General features: G+C 44.7%; 1 protein-coding gene across 2 annotated transcripts in view; it reads left to right on the top strand.

The window, feature by feature from the left end:
- PDCD6IP (programmed cell death 6 interacting protein) overlaps nucleotides 1-19,464 on the top strand; it is a 450,822-nt gene extending 431,358 nt beyond the window's left edge. For both annotated transcript variants that reach the window (XM_085607570.1, XM_085607569.1), the window contains exons 17-18: nucleotides 3,566-3,768; nucleotides 18,775-19,464. In XM_085607570.1, coding sequence (XP_085463696.1) covers nucleotides 3,566-3,768; nucleotides 18,775-18,931 — 360 coding nt within the window. In that variant the 3' untranslated portion in view covers nucleotides 18,932-19,464. The remainder of the gene's footprint in view (nucleotides 1-3,565; nucleotides 3,769-18,774) is intronic.
- Nucleotides 19,465-19,816: the final 352 nt, after the last annotated feature.

Below are 19,816 nucleotides of genomic sequence, written 5' to 3'. Positions count from 1 at the left end.
GAGGATCCACAAGAGGAAGGGGCGCGGGGGGGCTCCCACCGGAGGCTTGGCGGCCAACGACCGGTGCGCTCTCTCCACCTCAAACCAGGTGGACAAGCTGGCCGCCGGCATCCAAGACTTGAACCACTTCTCCAGGAAGTCGTCGGTGCGGCCAGACTCGACCCCCTCCGGAAAGCCCACCAGGCGGAGGTTGTTGCGGCGGGTCCGGTTTTCGGCATCCTCCGCCCGCCGATGCAACTCCTTGGAATGGGTCGTGAGCTCCCGGACTTGGAGCTGCCGGATGTCATCCTCCGCCGTCGAAATCCGGGACTCCGTCTCCGTGATGCGGGTCGTGGCATTGCGGAGATCCTGTCGCAAGAGCGTAACGTCCACCTTCACCTCCCCGACCAGCCCCTCCAGGGACGCGCGGGAGGCGTTGATGGCCTGTAGTATGGCGGCAAGGTCTGTGCTAGGATTTGACGCCGCCTCTCCGCCCGCGGGATCGGGTTTCGTGAAATGTCGATTTTGGTCTGGTGGGACGTGGTCGTCGACTTGGCACCCCTGTCCTTGCCCATGACTGCACTCGGGATGTGTGCGCCGGTGCCTAGGCGCGGTATGGCGAATTGTCGGCCAGCCGCACCCCGCTGCCGAGCGACCGGCCGGCGCGGGGCCAAGGTCCGGAGGGTCCAGAGGAAAGGAGGAACAGAGGCACTGCTGTCCCTCAGCAGGGGTGAGGCCAGGAGTCCGCCGGAAACACCACTGCCCCGGTCTGGGCCGGGCCGTCCTCTCACCGCACCAGAGCCGCTCCGGCGCGGCCCACTCCCACAGACGTCGTCAGCGCAGGCACAGTCCCTGGTCTGTCACACCACCGTCCCCCACAGCGGGCCCACGGGTTCACCCTGTGCAGCGGGGTCACCCCGCAATCGCCCCCAGGCACGGGGGGAGACAGGGCGCCCTCTGCCCACCAGCGGCAGGGCCCAACCGGCGGTGGCGGGGGTATGGAGTCCAATGGCCGCCAGACGGAGATGAGCTCCCCTGCTAGCCTGCTGAATGAATCAATGTGGATGGGCTGGTGCGAAAAAACAGCCTGAGGGGCACCTGTTCGGTGTGCTAGCGCATGTAACGACAAGGCAGTATCGTTGAAAGGCCAGTGGGGAATTTGGTGGTTCCTCGTAGTCTTACTGTGATAGAGGGGCAAAATTGGAATCAATCGCGGCAGTATAGACACACCGATCAAGTTCAGTCCGGCATCTGGAGTAAATGAGGTGTCCAGTTGAAGCGTCTTAGTGTGCTCGCTTATACGAGCGAAGTGGGGCTCGGCATAGTTCCGCCACGGGCGGCTGGAACCGATGTGGCGAAACACGGCGTGCGTCCGTGTCGGCTGCTGTGAAGGCTTGCAATGAATGCGGAAGTGGTGTGACGCTCCGCAGGATGGATAACGTACAGCGTGTCGCGTGAGGTGGTTGGATTTTAAAAGTGACGGTGCTAATGTTGAGGCTACCTCTCAGGCCTCAGCATCTCTCACGTACAAGATATGTAACTGCTAAAGGACACAAGGCCATTCCAGGGTACAGTGAGCAGAACCTCATTTGAAAGGTTTGTCTCCCTGAGCTCTTCAGTCCCCGGTTTCGTAATTTCCGGCTCTCGGTATAGAGGGACGCCTTCCAAGTTCCCACCAAATGTAAGAGCGCTCCATGCTTAAGGTACTGCCGGGGCCCTGTCCTCACCGGCCAACATAGCATGGCGCCTATAGGGAAGTACACTTTCTTCACCTTGTGTACGCTACAATAAAGTGGTACTTTGTGCGCCGTATAAGAAGTAGAATTATTAGGCTACTAAATCGTGTCCCTCATGACTTGCCTTTCAAGCACTGTCTTCCTATAACTTATAAAAACACCATATGTCTGTCATTTTCGGTGTGCTTTGCTTCAAGCCTCCTGTAAGGCTGCATGCTGATTTGCTGAATGGCAGTAAATAATATTGTGAAGAAAACCTTGCATTTAGCATGCACTTGCTGCTTTTAAGGGGACAAGAACTGTAGCTTGGTGAAATGACTATGTAGGGATGACTTCAGTGGACAGAAAGGAATGTGGAAAATGCGATTTCTCTAGCCTAAAAAACTGACGTTGCGTGTTGCAGGGCTTGCCAGTAGCAGTCATAAGTGATATACGAAGTGAAACAGCGTTACTGTAGTCGCACCAGGGCCGGCTCTAGGGCGGTGCGATCGCACCGGGCGCTGACTTGGGGTGGGGGCGCCGTGTTTATTGTTTTAAAAGACCTGATACCGCGTACATTGTCCCAGCAATATTCAGCCATCAATAAAAATGACAACTCCGGTGATTAATGTTCTTCCTGGAGAGAGACCTGGAGCTTTGTCTAGTGAGCGTGTTGACTCATCATAGCACAGAGGGTTAATATGACTTATGCGAAGAACGTGTCCCTTTCACATCACAAAGTGCATATAATATAAATATGTCAATGAGTTACTGTTGCATCAGAGATCCTTGTTACTTGCAGTTTATAAGTTAAAATCCTGATAGAAAGCAGTGAGCTATTAACAACCATCAAAGAGCTGCATGCAACCTGCAAGGAACATATTAGAGCTATATATTTTTTGCCCAATCTTTTCTTGTCCTAATATTGCAAAAGGGGTTCATTTGGGAAAAAATACATTCTTATTATTAAAGAAAACATCTAACAATGGTGTTACATTTTAAATTCTGAATTTGTGCTTTTCCAGACCAAAGACTCTTAAACTATACGGCCTACCAGTATGGATGACATGTGACTCCTACTCCTTGTAAGCCTCTGTTTTATGTAACCTTTCCTATACACTGATTTACACATGTATGATTGTCTCTGTACAATCCATGTGTGATGTTGTGTTCTAACATCTTAAACTAGTATGAGTGATGCTATAAAACTAAATTATAGAATTGAGGGGCACTGTCAAATGGTGGTAGTGAGGGAATCCGTGGCGGACGTGGTCATTGAGGGGGGCGCCAACTAACATTGTAGCACAGGGCGCCACCAGTGCTAAAGCCGGCCCTGAGTCGCACAACCAAGTTGCTTCTGAATAACACGTTTCCGGATAGTTTTTATTGAATTTGATTGAAACCTGTACCTACTTGACCCGAAAAATAGCAGTTAATTTATGTAGAATTACGGGGACAGATGAAGATTTTAGTGATTTTGTGTGCCTCGTGATTATATGGCGTAAAGAAAAATACTGTAGTATATATAATAGATAATTCTTGGAATGCTTCCCCCAACAACGCCCCACCCCACGACATTGTATTGATTGTGCAAGCTGAAAATTCACATGGGCGCTCTGCTTATGACTGTTTTTTGTTTATTAACATTTCACACATTGAAACCATTGTAGGCCTTCCCGTCTTGCTGCGTGTTGTGTTGTAATGTTACCATGAGCATAATTGTTCTATAACTTATGTAACCAATTTATTAAACTGTTAGATCAACGTTCGTTTACCCGTGTTTTGAATTAAGATGCACATATAAGTATTTTTACACTGGATGTATTTTACGTTACTCCTTTTTAATGTTTGTTCGCACATTTTGTTTTCAGCAGCCTAAGCCACAGCCACCTGCCCGACCTCCACCTCCATCTATTCCCACATCAGGAGCTGCTGTTTCTTTCCCACATCCGGTTCCGGGAGTTACCTCTGCACCTGCATCCGCTCCAATGCCTACACCGCCTGCGGCTGCAACTACTGCTGCGCCATCACAGGCCCAGGGGCCGCCTTACCCAGCCTACCAAGGATACCCAGGGTAAACCTGAAACTTTGAAACTTTCACTTTTAGACCACGTTACTGCTATTGTTGTGCCTGTGCATCCTAGTACTTGCTATTTATCTGTGCTGTCGTTTTTTGTGTTATTTGATACATTTCTGTTCTCGCAGTCTTTGTGGTATTCGAAGTCCTAGCTGTGTAGTATCTTCATAACTATCCCAGGTATGGTTCTCCCCTCGGTCGACATGGAATCCCTGTTAAAATCCCATTTTATTGATGTTGTTTGTGAGGCCCTTAGGTCCAGTAAACGTAAAATAATTTTGGAGGATACAGCTGAAAGTAAAATGCTGTTGATAACCGCCATGTCTGACAGATCTCTGGCTTACTTGATGTTGTGTTGTTCTCTCTCTCAATCCCAATGTGATGCACCCCCATTTCCAATCTTCCTTATCATGTAGAATTTCCCCCCAGTTCTGACATGACAGTTCCCATTCTCCCTACTACGGTAGTTTTCTTCACTAGCACAAGTTCAGAACTCTTTCCTCCTGATCTTTGCGATTCCCCATTACTGTGGTGACTCCTATTTAAATGCCCCTAGTGCCCTCACCGATACCTGAAATGAACATTCAAACTTTAGGATTAACTTTGTTTATTAATTTATAAAGAGACACATACACCCATCTTCATCTCAAGACTAGTGTGTCTTAGTAAAGTGCAAAGAAAAAGGCAAAAACGTCTAGAGAATAACGAGTGTCACAGTCTCTAATCCTTAAATGCGTTCACTATGGGTGTTAATAAAAGATATGAAACGTATAACGTGAATAAATCCCACCCCTACCCCACAATACCGAACAGTTTAATCAAAATGGACACGCCAGTAATGTCTCGAATCGGATAATGATTAATTCAGGTCGGCCACCAATGTGCAGGACCCTTAAGTATTTGGGACAAGTTAGTTAATTGAACTCTGATGCCGCAATAATAAACACAATTGCCGCATCAATTGAAATCTCTCTTCCATACCTGCCAGCTCCTTCAAAATGTTTCATGCCAAGCATGTCCCACACTCGATACATCCATGATCAGTGATTGGATCTGTATTCTTTGCCCCAGTGGCCCTGGATCTCCTGTTTAGCAGTTCACAGCAGTAGAGTAATCTGTCAACCTCTTTGTGACTTTACTGGATAAGAGAGGCAATCAACTATCCCAAGAATGATGTATGATTGTATTTTATCAATAACATCAAACATTTGATCAGTGTCATCAAGGGCGTCTGTCCAGTATCGCTGGAGCTTGGGACCACGCCAAAATGAATGAAGGAGGGTTCTAGAGATACCACAGTTTCTCCAGCTAAAGTCAGATACGGTAGGGTCCCATTTATGTACTCTGTTTGGGCTGTAGTACCGGTAGGTTATCATTTGAGTGTCTTCCTCACAGCAGTACTGTATGTGCTCAGTCTTAGTCTCGTAAATACCCCCCCCCCCCTACGCCCAATCATTAGTCATAACTGTCATCCTAAACTCCGGTTCCCATCTCCTTTGCCCAGCTATCCCAACCTGAAACGCAACATCACCGAGGGCCTTGTATATTTCAGATACTAGGTGTTTGCCGTCATCCTTCAAGAAAAACCATAGTTCAAATAGGTTGTAGCTCTAGCGCCTGATTGAGCTGCCCTCTTATCTGTCGCCCAGTGCATTATGCCTCATCTGAAAGTAACACAATCTTTCAGATTCGGGGAGGCCAGAATCAAGCTTGACCTGTTCATATGATTTGAGTCCTTGGATGTCGAAGAGGTTCCCTGTTCGTTTAAAGTTGGCCATCTGGCTTGCCAGATATTGGGAGCTGTTTATACCTGGGGAAAAAATGGAAGGCAGGGTTAGGCGATGGATACCTGGATCATCCTTTGCTATACATAACTGCTTCATAAGAAGACCCTGCATCTTTTGTAGTAGGGGAGGAGTATAAGCCCCAAGAGCAAAAAAGTTTGGGTAGCCTAGGTGATTATGAAACACCAGGTTTTCATTTGCCAGCCACCCCTGTTCGACTATGTACCAAGCAGCATATTGGTAATTTAGGACAGGTGGCAAAGACCCCACTTTTTTGTAGATGCATAAATGGTGCGTTGGGATACCCTTTGGAAGTTGCAGGGAGGATCTATTCCAGGTATAAACATTTTGGTATGTCAGTCACGTTAACCGCAGCACTACGCCTGAATCAGGAGAGCCCTCTGTTGTGCCATTACTGCTGCTCAGATTCAAGGAAGCTTAGTTCAGTGTAGTTAACATGGGATGTGTCTTCCAGGGAAGAGAATATCTAGACCCCTAGGTATGTGATGTGTTTTCTAGCCCACGTCAAAGGGCAATGCGATCGTATTGTATTTTCTTGGTCAACCGGAACTGATACATTTAGGCGTTTGGCATGTCTGTAGGTTGATTTTTAAACCCCATGCCTGGCTAAATGTATCCAGCTTGTCAGTGAGGGATGGGAGCAAATGTACCAGCTTAGTTAGCGGGGGTTAAACATGAGTTTAGAATCTTTAACATATTCCAGTACTGCATTTTCATCCCGTAACTCAGCTCTGTAGAGTTTTTAAAATAATATTTTTGTAATGCTTTTTTAATATCAGTTTCTTTAGTGGACAAGAGTCCCTCCATAGTCGCAATGGAAGCGATCTGTTTCTGTCAAGCCCTTAATTTAGCAGCAATAAGTCTTCCAGTCTTGGTCCTTCCCTCACGGTACAACTGTTTTATTCAAAGGAGCACGTAAATTACTAGTAATGACACTTCTTTGTCCCTGAAACAGTAAACAGAGTACCCCCTTCACATGCCTGTATTTTCAAGGCTCTTAAATTATATACACTTGGCCTTCACATTTTCATCATTTATTTCCATGTATTAATTCATAATCTCTTTGAGGTACATAATGACCTAAATACAGAATTACATCTTGTTACAAATGGGGGTCTCTAGTTGGCAAATATCCAAATAGGGACCCTTCTTCCTAAGTCAGGGCAAGTGGGCTACCCCCTTTGATGACCTCTGCTCAACCCTGTGGTAACGTAGCACGAGCAGTTAGGCCTATCTCGGAGGAAGTGTGTGAAGCGTTTATGACCATGCAGTAACGACACCACAAAAGGACACAACTCAAGTAGGTATAGAAAAACAGTATATTTATCTAAGGTTTAACACAAGACTCTCAAAGCGTTTTAACAAGCCCCAATGCACGTAAATCAGTAATGACTAAAAAAGGCAATAACGTATTCACCAGAATGTGGCACTGACTGAGTTCAAGGCCGGGGTCTACGCAACCCCTTGTGCACCAGATACCTGCCGTTAGACGGGAACACAGCATGCAACTTCTTGTGGAAGCGGAGACGGTGACAGGTGGACTCCCAGCGACCGCAACTCTTGACTGCAGTGGTCCGCAACGTGCACTCACAATGATTCGGGGACAAGCGGGCTGTCACCGGCAGCAGCACGTGGCTGCGGCGGCCCGGGCTGGTGGTGGCGATGACTCTCGTTGTGCAGCTCCGTGGTGGGCTTACAGCGGCAGCAGCTCTCTTAGCTGCGGCGGCCCACAGGACAAATCACGATGATGCAAAGTTGGGAAAGGTGCGGGCACTCAGCGGCAGCGGCTCTCTCTTAGCTGTGGCGGCCCACAGGACAAATCACGATGATGCTAAGTTGGCAAAGGTGCGGGCACTCAGCGGCAGTAGCTCTTAACTGCGGCGGCCCACAGGACAAATCACGATGATGCAAAGGTGCGGGCACTCAGCGGCAGCAGCTCTCGCTTAGCTGCGGCGGCCCACAGGACAAATCACGATGATGCAAAGTTGGCCAACGTGCTTGCTCTCAGCGGCAGCAGCTCTCTTAGCTGCGGCTGCCCACAGGACAAGTCAAGATGATGCACAGCTGACGCAAGTGCGGGCACTCAGCAGCAGCAGCTCTCTCTTAGCTGCGGCGGCCCACGGGACAAAGGATGATCTCGACCAGGCTGGCACAACGGCGCGCACTCAGCGGGTACAGCTCTCTTAACTGCGGCGGCCCACACAGATTCAGCGAAGGTTCAAATTAAGGCGGGCTCTCAGCGGCGGCAGCTCTTAGCTGCGGCGGCCCACACAGATTCAGCAAAGGTTCAGAGGTTCAAATTAAGGTGGGCTCTCAGCGGCGGCAGCTCTCTTAGCTGCGGCGGCCCACACAGAGTTAACAAGGGTTACCAGTCCGCGTTACTCACAGTAGAACTAGAGGCTCCGGATTACTCGACGGAGGCCTCACCTTCAAGTAGAATGCCTCGCACAGGAATTCAGACGGCTGACGGAGTGAAGTCTAATGTCCCTGAGACTTCAGCAGGAGGCGCTCTCAATTCAGGCCCTCGGATAGTTTCTTCAGCAAGCTTGTTGAAAGTTTCAAAGTCCTTTCCTCTGTTCAGTCGGACAGAGTTTTGTCTTGACATCCAGAAGGAACATACTTGAAAAAGGTGTCAGCGTAGCGTTTTATACCTAAAAAGTCTTTGTTCTCTAAAGTCACAAATCACTGAATCCAGCCAGAACCAGTTCGGTGGGGTCAGGGAGCACTTGGTTTACGAGGCGACATCCTGCCCTTTGAGAATCATGGCGTCTGTTATCAGACGACCAGTGGGAGGTGGAGCCATCATTCATCTTGCCAGGCACGGCCCTGCTCAGATCAGAGAGTCACCCCTCCCCATGCTCTGAATGCCGATCTCTCTCTCTCTCCAGCCAGGTCTGACCCAGCTGGCCCTGCTGCTCCAAAACCAGACTGCCAATACACATACTAGCAAAGCCTACAGGAAAGCTTAGGCAAGAAAATACCTCGTTTCTAGAAGAAGCATTTTCGAACACGGGATATGCAAATGATCCTTACTAAAAGATGCATCTCAATGTCCTGAGCTTAAACATATCAAATTCGAATTTCCTATCAGGTTCCTGGGGGCAGGTAGGATTATGGAATGTAATACTCAGCCCGCCCATTCTGGACTATGAGAACGGATAGCCTCACAATAGTAAACAGTGAAATGGAGGGTAACTCGCTATTAGAACATGCTACACAGACATACTTTAAAAGCTGCTTCGGTGGGTAGCGCAAATCAGCGCTGCAGGCCCACCAGCAGTATTTGGTCTACCAGCCCATGGCACACACAGTGCGCTTATACTAGGGACTGACAGGTAAACCAAACGAGCCAATTATGGTTATCCCAATTCATACAGTCATCTTTACACAGGGAGCATTCGTGCTGTGGCACTGATTAGCATTGGCACAGCGCCCAGAGCATCTAAATCCAGCCAACATAAAAGATAGGAAGCGAAAAGAGGAAGGGAGACCCGCGCCAGTGATGCCAGGTCTAACACATCTTTATAAACAAATGTAAATCTACTTCCATTCTTTTAGCGCCTACTCTGATATGCGCATTATTGTTCAACTCATTTGTATTGAAAAAATACCATGCAATGTTTTCCTATTACATATTCATCACTACAAACTTCCATATTCTTATTACATCGTGTGTGTAGAGACACAAAGTGGTCAACATTTGTGGAATATCCGGATTTTATTTAACTTTTCCCCCTCCTCCTGAGGATGTATTTCACCCTGCTAAATGTACACAATCATAAATAATTCTCAGAGTAGATCTCACCAAAAAGGGACTTACTCGTATACCGTTGTCTTCATAGGTGTCCATTTATTGTAATTGGGAAAGTTCCCTATCTAAACTCCAAATAATAATTGGTTCTTTTGCAAAACTAAAAGTGCGCAAAGTACAAAGCAGCGTGTGCATACTTTTCCTCCTGCCAAGTTCTATTTGTTATGGAAAGAAAGTTCTCATCTGTCTTCTTTTGGGAATAGTGCTGTTTTCTCACCTAATCCTTATGATCTTATATGACTGAAACCCTTTTCCCCCAAGACGCTCCTCTTTTTCCTCATTTTTTTCAGTTTTCTGAACTAGTGTGGGCTCGTGCCCTTCCCAGTCACTCCTGATATGAAAATGGTTCCATTTTCGTGTTTTGTCTTGAATCACTCCTCATCTTAGAGTACTTACTGTTTAGATGCAGTTCACTGGAAATTTCATCTTAAGTTTTGGTTCTCCACAGCAAACTCTGTCATGGTCTTATTTATTGTAAGGTGTTCTTTTTGCGGCAAAAGAAAATCCTAAAAGCGTGTGTGTTGTCTTCGTGTGTGTTGTCTGTTGTCTTTGTGTGTGTTGTCTTCTGTTCATCCATGCAACTGAAGAACAGGTGATATAGATATCAGTCCAGTCTCATTCAGCCGGCCGGCTGGAGAAAGGGATGCCAGATGTCCTCAAGTACAGACAGGTGACCATTTCGTTTATCAGTCACCTTTTCTAATGATGCCCATGTCTCTGTAGCTTTAGGACATATGGCGGCAGCCTTATTCTCCACTTTCGCAGAATACACAGCTTCGTGGTTTTGAGAGAGGAGTCTAGCTTTCTATTGGTGTGAGAGTTTAGATCTCCAGTCTCGTGTGTGTCCTGCAACAGTTCCAGTTCCTTGTGGCATGTTATTTCATCGAATACTTCAAGAGCGAGATTAGAGAAGCAACACTTTGCAAATGATCATAACTATTTTCCTATCAATAAGTGTATGGCTGTCTTCAAACGGATGCTTTCTAGCAATGTTTTCCATTTTGATGTTGAGAATGTATCTTTAATTGAGAATCCCTAAAATATGTCAAGTTAATCATTGAAGTTTTGAGCAACTTAGCCGTTTAGGCATTCCCCTTCATCTGATTCAGTGTAATCAGCAGATTATTCACCTTTGAAGAAGAAAACGTTTATTGAGAAGTATGCTGCACCTCAGAGCGTGGACCCCCAGACACACCAAAGTAAGTTTCTGCAGTGACCAAAAGACCTAAAGTGCAGATTCTGCCCTCTTGTTGTAGGACTTCAGTCTAGTCTACATCTCGTCACTTTACAAAAATTCAACACTTTTCCAAAACACCAGCTCACCAATCACACCACTCTTACACCATAAGGTGGGATCCAACTTCTGTCTGGAGCTCATCACTTCATTGAATCTACAATAGGAATAATCCTAAATGTAGCCTCCACCACCAACTCCTTAACTAAAAAAAAAGAAATACAAGGTTTGAGATTAAGATCAATTTTTCAACCCTTAGGTCACCTGCCGGACTCAAACATGGCCTTAGTCAGGAGGAAATATTATTTGGCTCTGACTTCCAACCACCAAAGAGGGGAACAATCTGCATGTCATAGATTGCAAAGCCTGTGGAATATCTTACATCTGTGAAGCCTTTCAGTGCATCTGCATTGCTAGAGTGCTATGACAGAGCTCAATTGGGGTCAATGAAAAGATTTCCTGAGGACTGACCAGAGAGAAGAAACAACATATTAATGAGATCTTCAATGAATGTCTCTTGGTTTTCCATTGTTTCCAGAGCTGCCCTGACTTCTATCTTTGAGTTTCCATTACAATCTTAGTGTAGCAATTTTTTCTTTTTCATGTGGGCTTTCACAGTTTTTGTAAAATTTTTGACAGACTAGCTGGAATACATTTGCTCTGAGCAGTTGTAGACTTCTAAACAGCCCCTTCCCTGTGCTCTACCATTTAAAAGGTGACATATCATTGGCAAACACCAATTTACTTATTTGACTGTTAGGTAATCCCGCAGTGAGTGTATGCAAAACATGCACTAGTGGCATAAATGTCAAATGCATCGTGTGGGGTGATGTGACTTTACACCACCCACGCATTTTAAAAGTTGGCAAGCAGCTATGTAACCCTGGAGTGATAACTAGTCAGAATAAAAATGATATGCAAGGACTTTTGTAACAATAAATAGGTCACCTGTTAAGTGTGCCCCCAAGGCCCAGACTCCGAAGTGAAACATGCAAGTCTTGCTAGATTTGAAGATTTTGGTAGTAACGGCACCCAAAGGGCTTTACTTCAGGGCTGATGGCAGCTTTCCACTTACAAAGTGGCCATTGCATTCTTAAATAAGATATGTTTCTATCCAAGCCTAAGAAACCGGTACAGACTGCATCTTAGCAAAAGTGTACTTAAGAGTGCAATTTTAATCCCTTGGAAAACTTTGATTTCTTGTACTATTGTTTCATGTATGATTTCTACAAAGGCTGTTCATTTTGACGTGTTAAACAGGAATTGCTTTACTAGTTTTAGAAGCGTGGGAATGAATCCATGGTGTGTTCAGTATTTTCCTTCAACTGATGGGTACTACAAAAAATGTGAACTGGGTACCCCCTCCCCCCTCTCAAAGGCAATACACTGATGACATTGGATTAGTGAAAGAGAAGAACACAACTGCACACCATATCTGGTTTTCCTGAAGGACTCAGTACATGTATTCTGCTTTCACTTTAACCCAGAACCCTGAAGGTTGCTTCCAAGGATTAGGGAAGCTGGTATACCGGTACCCACAGGGACATAAAGAAGAGGGTATCTTCAAGGAGGAACCAGCCGTAAGACCATTTGGAGTTGGACCTGGTGCTGTGAACCTTAAGAAAAGGGGTAGATAATTCTGTTTCCTCTTGTATATATGTTCTGGGTCCCCCCAGAAAAACTGCTGTAGGCATGGGAGTACTTGGAGCATCCAGCAAGAACTTATTCAGCTTAAGTTGGTACTTAAGCATTTTTCTACTCCTGAGGGCTGGGTTAAGGTGCTAATCTTACCAGAAAAAGACATGACACTGTCAGCCACTTGTCCCAGGTTTGATATTCTAGAAGCGTTTGAATGAATTTTGAGGGGACCACAAGGCCATGAAAAGAAGGTACCCAACATTTTGGAGCCTTTTTTTAGTTTTTAGGTTTTTTTTACATGTAGCAGCCCCTGACAGCTGAAGGATTTTGAATGCCAGTAAAGTTTGCTGTCCGAGAATGTGACTCAGGCGAGCCTGCAGTATCTCTTCAACCTAATGCTGCTGCTGGTTGACCGCATATGATTGCTAGGATGTGATCTACCCTATCTCATTAACTTGTATTATAATTTACCTCCAGTTGTTTTCCCTAAGTATTTTTGGTTGTTTCCTTGAAAAATTCCTTAACCCTGAGGTCCTTTAAAGATTTTTACTGCTTTCTTCTTCTTTTTAGTTAATTGGTGTGGGGATTTTTAAGTTTTAATACTCGATTTTAATATTTTAATGCTGTTAAAATATTTACATACATTTCCTCTTTAGGGAAGCCTGTTGCATGAGCCAGTGACCTTGGGTAAGGACCGAATTTCTCAGAGAAACCTGCTTAAACCTTTTAGGCTTTAGTTCAAGAATGGGGCTGTCCTCCATCCTCCCAAGTTAATTGTTTGGTTCCTTTCAGTTAAGGTTAAAAAGCATGAAGTCAAATGCTCTGTATAAAGTGATAAGCGTCCCTGCTTGGCTCTCATGTGGAAGATGACCTACTCGAAGCAGTCATTTTTCAAATAAGGATGGAATTCCCCAAGCCCCACTGTAAGAAATTGTAGTATTATTTGGGTAGGCCACCTACTCACCTCAAGCAATAATCACAAGCTTCATCAGGGTGACTCCCACAGTCACTTAATTAACCTTCGCTCAACACTCATGTACCTATGGCCCAGAGCTGACAGGCTTAACCTACGACCAAGTATTTATACAGTACCAAAACAGTATGCAGCCAAATTGCAAAGCAATAACAATCTCAAACCACAAAATCAGCAAACTGACAAAAATACAATAAGTGCACCCAGAGATATGATTTTTTAAAAGTGTTAAGTAGAAAAAGCACCAAGAAGCATAAAGTGACAATGATAGTCAATGATCACAGCTGACTGGGACCTAGGTGCAGCCCGAGTCAGATAAACCAATTGCGCTTGTTGTGGTAAAAGATTTTACTTCTGACTTAGTCCATTAAGTCTCAGTCAACCACAGGAGTACACTTCTAATCCCTCAGCCTCTCCTCTTGCCTCCCTAGGACCTCAAATGAGGGACTTAAAGACTCACAGTGTCAGTGAAAGGCCGACTGCAGTGTCCAGTGCAAGTCCAATTTCCACTGGTCAGATGGATACTTCCAGTAAAAGTCCTCATGCAGCTTGTTGTCAGAAGGTAGCCACGCAGGAGGTCAGCCAACTGACCATTGAAGTCCACTTCTTTGTCCTGTGTGCAATAGTTAGCAGATACAGTCCGTTAGGGCTTCTCTCGGATCTCAGAGAGAGGGAGAGAGAGAGAGAGAGAGAGAGAGAGAGAGAGAGAGAGAGAGAGAGAGAGAGAGAAATATTAGTGCCCTCCCACATCTATCCCTATAATCCAGTTTGAGGCATCCTCTGTATCCATAACAAACCCAGAGACATAAGTCTGTTACGACAAAAGCAGAGTCTTTCAGCAGTCAGAGTGGATCTACAAGAATTGTCTTGGCATCCTTTTATCTTCCCTTTTAAATGTGTCTCTACTGTTTTGTGAACTCAGCAGACCTGTCATGCAGATTTGACAATCAAGCAGGATTTGTCACCGGAGTGTCAACAAGGATGGATATCTGTCTCTAGAGAATGTATATGTTTTACCATGCTTTTAAAGTAATTAGTTTAGCTACTAGTAGTATCAGGGGGATATAGGGGGTATATTGTTATGGATAGTCTCTCCTTCAAGTGTTTGCCCAACTCTTTTTTTCACTGTATCTGGTAGGATTGTTTAACTACTATCTGGGATGTGATTGTATATCTAGATAAAGAGTGAGGTATCAATTTGCTCCCAGCTAAACCTTTCAAAGCTGTCAAACCCTTGGCAGTTCTTAATTTGAGCAAGGGATTGAACTGCTTGCCTATAGAATAGATCTCCAGGTCTTACACTGTGCTTTCATCCAGACTTTGAAAGCCTCTCTGACTAGGCTAAAACTGACTTTTCTCAAAAAAAGAAATGAAGCGTATGGCGTAAGGTAGTCAATCATTTGTTATAGTCCATTGTTCAGAGTCTTGGTCTCGCCACACCCACAGAATAAACAAATAACTCATAACATGTAAAAGCTTTTTCAGTCTCTGAATTTTAGAGAACTGGTCTTCCGCCGAGTGGGGTTCACAAAAAGAGCGCAGTACATGAAACACTATTATTTTCATCTCTCAAACAGCAGTGATTGTTCACTTATTAGTATGGGAGTATGAGCCCTTCTTCCTTGGTGCTATGTATACATTGCAGTCAACTTAGTGTGGGCTTTCCCGCTGTGAAATGTGGGGTACAGGAGCATCACCACTTAATACAATTCTGTCCTGAAGGAGGAATGCATCTACTTTCATTCACACCACCATGTAGAATGTTTTTCCATTTGGGCAGCAAATGACCTCACTGTTTCTGATTTTCGCCCTGCACTGTAGTCAAACCCTGTAGAGAAATGCTTAAGACTACTTGATTGTATTCAGAGGAACCAGTTCTCAATGGCTTTATTGAATGTTCCTGGTAGAAATGGCCCTTTCAGCAGGGTCACCCCCAAACATTGTGCTTTCTTCCTCCCTTTTTTGCTGAATAAGTTTCTGTTGGCTTTTGGACACTGTGTACTTTACCACTGCTAAGCAGTGTTAAAGTGTATGTGCTATCTTCATAAAACTTGGTAATATTACCTTATCCACAGATTACCTTTTAATTTACTTATAAGTCCCTAATAAAGTGCTCTACATGTGCCCAGGGCCTGTAAATGTTGTGTGACTAGTGGGCCTGTAGCACTGATTGTACCGCCCAGTTGAGTAGCCCTTTAAACATGCCTCAGGCCTGCCATTGCTAAGCTTGTGTGCAGTTTACGCTGCCATGTAGACTTGGCATTTAAAGACCCTTGCCAAGCCTCAAACGCCTCTTTTGCTACATATGTCATCCCTAAGGTAGACACTAGGGAGCCAATAGGGCAGGCTGCTGTGTAAGTAAAAGGCAGGACATATACAAGTTTTACTGTCCTGGTAGTGAAGAACTCCCAAGTTCGTTTTTCACTACTGTGAGGCCTACCTGACCCATAGGCTAATATTGGGGATTCCTTGTTTCATCTAATAAGTGTAATTCCTAATTGAAAGGAGGTAGAGCTGAAATGTTTAGTACCGATGGAATTGTAATGATAAAGCCTCTTAACTGCTAAAGTCAAATTTATAATTACAATTGTAAAAATGCCACTTTTAGAAAGGTGGCATTTTTTGCTCTTAGTCCTGTGTGCCTGCAGCCTGTCTCCAATATATGTCTGGGGTGGTTGACAGCTGGGCTTTGTGCATTTCTCCAGACAGCCGCTCACAAAGGGAGCTTAGGTGTGACTTGATGGGCCATACAGATCCTGATTGGACATCCTTGGCTGGATGGGAGGGAGGAGCTGGGCACAGGCTCATTTTTGCACCTGAATATGCTGTCCTGTCCCCACACAAAGGACTGCTTTACCCCCTGTATTGAGTCTGGTGCCAGGGCAGACCTTGGGTGGGGTCTCCGTGCACTTTAAAGCCCTTTTTTGAAGTATCCTCCACTTCCAACCACTGGGTATAAGAACTGGACTACTGACCCTACCACTTCAGTTAACTTCTTGACCTGTGGATACTCTGCCATGTGGAAGGATGGCTGTGCTGCTGCTGGACTGACACACTGCTGGACTGCTGCTCTGGAAGAACTGCTTCTCTGGTGTGCTGACCTGCCTGCTGCCCTCCTTGCCTGGGTGAGGAGGGCTGGTCCTGCACCACTTGAACCCAGAGTGACTTTAAGGGCTTGCAAGCGTACTTCCTATTCTGAAGTTTCAGGGACATCAAAGACTTCCAACCACCCTGCTACAGTATCTAGACTCTGCCATCTGTGAGTCTTGATCTGCCAAGTGGTGCCAATCCAGTCCTGCGCCCTTGGAAGTGGGTTTAAAGTGCAGCTCCATTAGAAATCCACCATCTACGCTGTTTTGAATGTGGCTTGTCACCAATAAGCCACACCCAATCCCTGCACTCCCACCTGGGAGGCAAATATACTACACCTTTGCACTTCCTAAGGTGGGCAAACTTTCAACACTCCCCCAAAGGCAAGGCAAGGCAAGGCAAGAAAACAATAATTTGCGCATCACTTGTGAAGAGTAGCGCCAACTTCCTATAACACAATTACCTGCTAGAAGGGAATTCACCCATCCTTCTACAACAGAATACTTGGCCAAGAAGAGTCCACACCTCCTGCTACAAGGAAAAGACGAATTGGTATATCTGGGATGTATTTATTAGTAAATAGCATCACACAGTAAGCCAAATGCACCTAACATAGCAGACTCTAACATATCAATAATATGATTGAACATATTCAAATATATGTAGCAAACCTATAATCTAAAGGCACGAATCAATAACTGAGCAAACTATAATACTGATTAATAAACAAGCAATAACTGATATAAGATAAGGTACACTGGACGTCCTGCAAGAGATCAGAAAGATATACATATATAGAGAGCAGAGGAGTACTCTGGATGTGCACCTCCCACACCACAAAGAAAACACCTCCAATGATCAAAAAACCACACAACTCAATACATCACCTGGTGCATACACTGCCCACTTCTGACTGGGGGAATTACAGCCGGGGATCAGAGCTCAGCAAGCCAGGGTTCAATCCGAGATAGACACGTCTGCCCTCGCTCGGAATCCAAACTCCCAGTTTTTCAGCCTGCAACCCTCCGCTATAAACACACTAGAAGATTCGTGAAAGACCTCCTCCCACCACCAGAGGAATTTTACCAGAACTGGCCAAGTTCCAAGCAAGCATCTCCATGGCAGTAAGGAGCTCTCAAGTCTCTTCCTCCATTCGCACTTCTTCCAACCTCTGTCTTGATGAAGTTCTCACAAGGCCTTCCACAGTACACTAAACAAAAACAATCGCTCAGGACCTTGAATGTGAATAACCCAAACAACTTGCAAGCACGGCTGTGCACGCAGCAGCAAGGCAGAGACGGACATGAGGCCCTGTCAAAGGCAATAGTCCGCACCTATAATTCTCATCCACACAACTTAGAAGCACCACTGTGCTCACAGAAAAGTTTGAAGCAAGGTAAAGTCAGAATGACATTAGACTATGTCAAAGCCAATAGGTCAAAGTCATAATTCACCTACCCCAAATAACATTATACACTTAATCCCACAGTATACAACATTGAGCACATGTGTGCACCACCACCCACAACACTGCACCTCAACATCCCATACCTTCTATTCTTGGAAAGACTATTCCACTAAAAGGCAGAAGAAAAGCAGGCATATGCAAACCCATCCTACATTAAGGCTAAGGTAACATAACACACTTAAGTCAGTACAGAATGGTGGTGGTTGAGGGTCATCATAGGGTGTCGGACCACAAAAGTGGCTGATTCACTACATACGCCATTGTGCTGCTCAGAAAGGCTCATCTCTCTCAACGACAACGCATCTCCTCGAGGACATGGCATCACCCCCATTCCCAATGCTGCCTCAATTTTGCACAGATGAAAGCCGACACATTGCCTTCCTCCTGCGGCTTGACGATAACACATCACCCTTTTGCTTCCTGCATCTCATCTCCGTCGACGATGCAACAAAGGTACTTTGCAGCCGGTCAAACCTGGTCCCTCTAGCCGGCCCATGCTCCATTGGGGTCGGCCTGACCTTTTTAAGCACTATAATGCAAGATATTCTTTAAAAATTCTTCAGTTCTGCTTATTGTTTTTAGTCATTTTGGTCTTGTTTTGTTCATTACATTAAGCTCTATTTTCTAACCAGGAGTGATATATATTGTTGTGTGGTGTTTTCACTGTTTTACTGTTTAAAGTGTTGCACAAGTACTTTACACATTGCCTCTTAAGTTAAGCCTGCTCTGTGCCAAGCTACCAGAGGGTGAACACAGGTTGAGTTAGGGTGTGCATCTGACTTACACTGACTAGGATTGTGGTTACTGCTTGGACAGGGTGCATACCTCTGCCAACCAGAAATCCAATCTGTAACCGTTCCTTAACTTTTTTTCCCCTGTAGTTCCATGTAAGCCATTAAGGGCATACAACTAGGTTTATATAATAACCACAATTTATCTTATTGTGATTGTACCTTAAATTAAATTTCTGATTTTTGTCTTTAGGTATTATGGAATGCCAATGCCAGTTGGTTATAATCCGTACATGTATGGGCAACAAGCTGTCCCTTTTATGTACCAAGCACCTGGACAACAACCTTATCCTGGCCCTCAGCAACCTGGATATCCTTACCCCCAGCAGAACTACTTTCCTCAGCAGTAACCGGTCTATGGAATGACTCTGCTTGTTCAAAGTACAACTCGCAAAAAGCGTACCATGACCGTTACCCAAGCTATTGTATTTTAATGTACTGAATGCAATCTCTATTTTCTGTCTTTTGTTGAATTCTCAAAACTGTACTGAAGTTTCATTTCTGATTGCACTAAAAGTTATTGCGAGATTACTGTTGCTGCGATTCAAACACTAGGCATAATTTGGTCAGCTGGAATTTAAAACTGTAAAGAAAACACATATAACTTTAATTCTGACAATATTTTGTTTGAAAATCGTGTTTTTTATACCTTGAATTATTGAACAATTTGATACCATTATATTGCATAACTAAGCCTGATATGTTCCTGGTTCTGGAGGGTTGCAGGACAAAATTCTTTCTTCTATATATTTTTTTTTTTGTTGCTCTTATTTCCTTGTTGCTCTTATTTCCCTAAGAGTAGGTAGCAAGTCAATATTTTTGTCTATTACCTAAAACATGTAAATCAAATCATAACTTAAATAAATTACAGAACTGTTTAAAATCCTTTTTTTCAGATGTGTGTGTATGTATTTTTATATATTTTGTTTGTGTTTATACACCTTTTTTTTCTTTTCTCCTTATTTGACTACACATGTCATAGATCAGGACCACTGATATTTGCTGTGGCTTTATCATTCCCGCCCAAAGTTACATGCACTGTTACAATTTTTTTTATATTCTCAATGATAAAGCCATCTAGTGTTGGGTCAGGAATTGTGCAAGTTTTTTCTTCAAAGAAGTCTTTCAAATCAGGAGACATAGTGTCTCCTCCTCTCTGTGGTAATGCGCATGAGCATCAACTCCAATGTGAGATAGTGTTTTCTCTGCTGTCTGGTTCAGACGTATATGCCTCT

This window comes from Triturus cristatus, chromosome 5_2 (genome assembly GCF_964204655.1).
Source record: "Triturus cristatus chromosome 5_2, aTriCri1.1, whole genome shotgun sequence".
NCBI classification, from domain to species: domain Eukaryota; kingdom Metazoa; phylum Chordata; class Amphibia; order Caudata; family Salamandridae; genus Triturus; species Triturus cristatus.
This window is presented reverse-complemented; position numbering and strand designations above follow the sequence as displayed.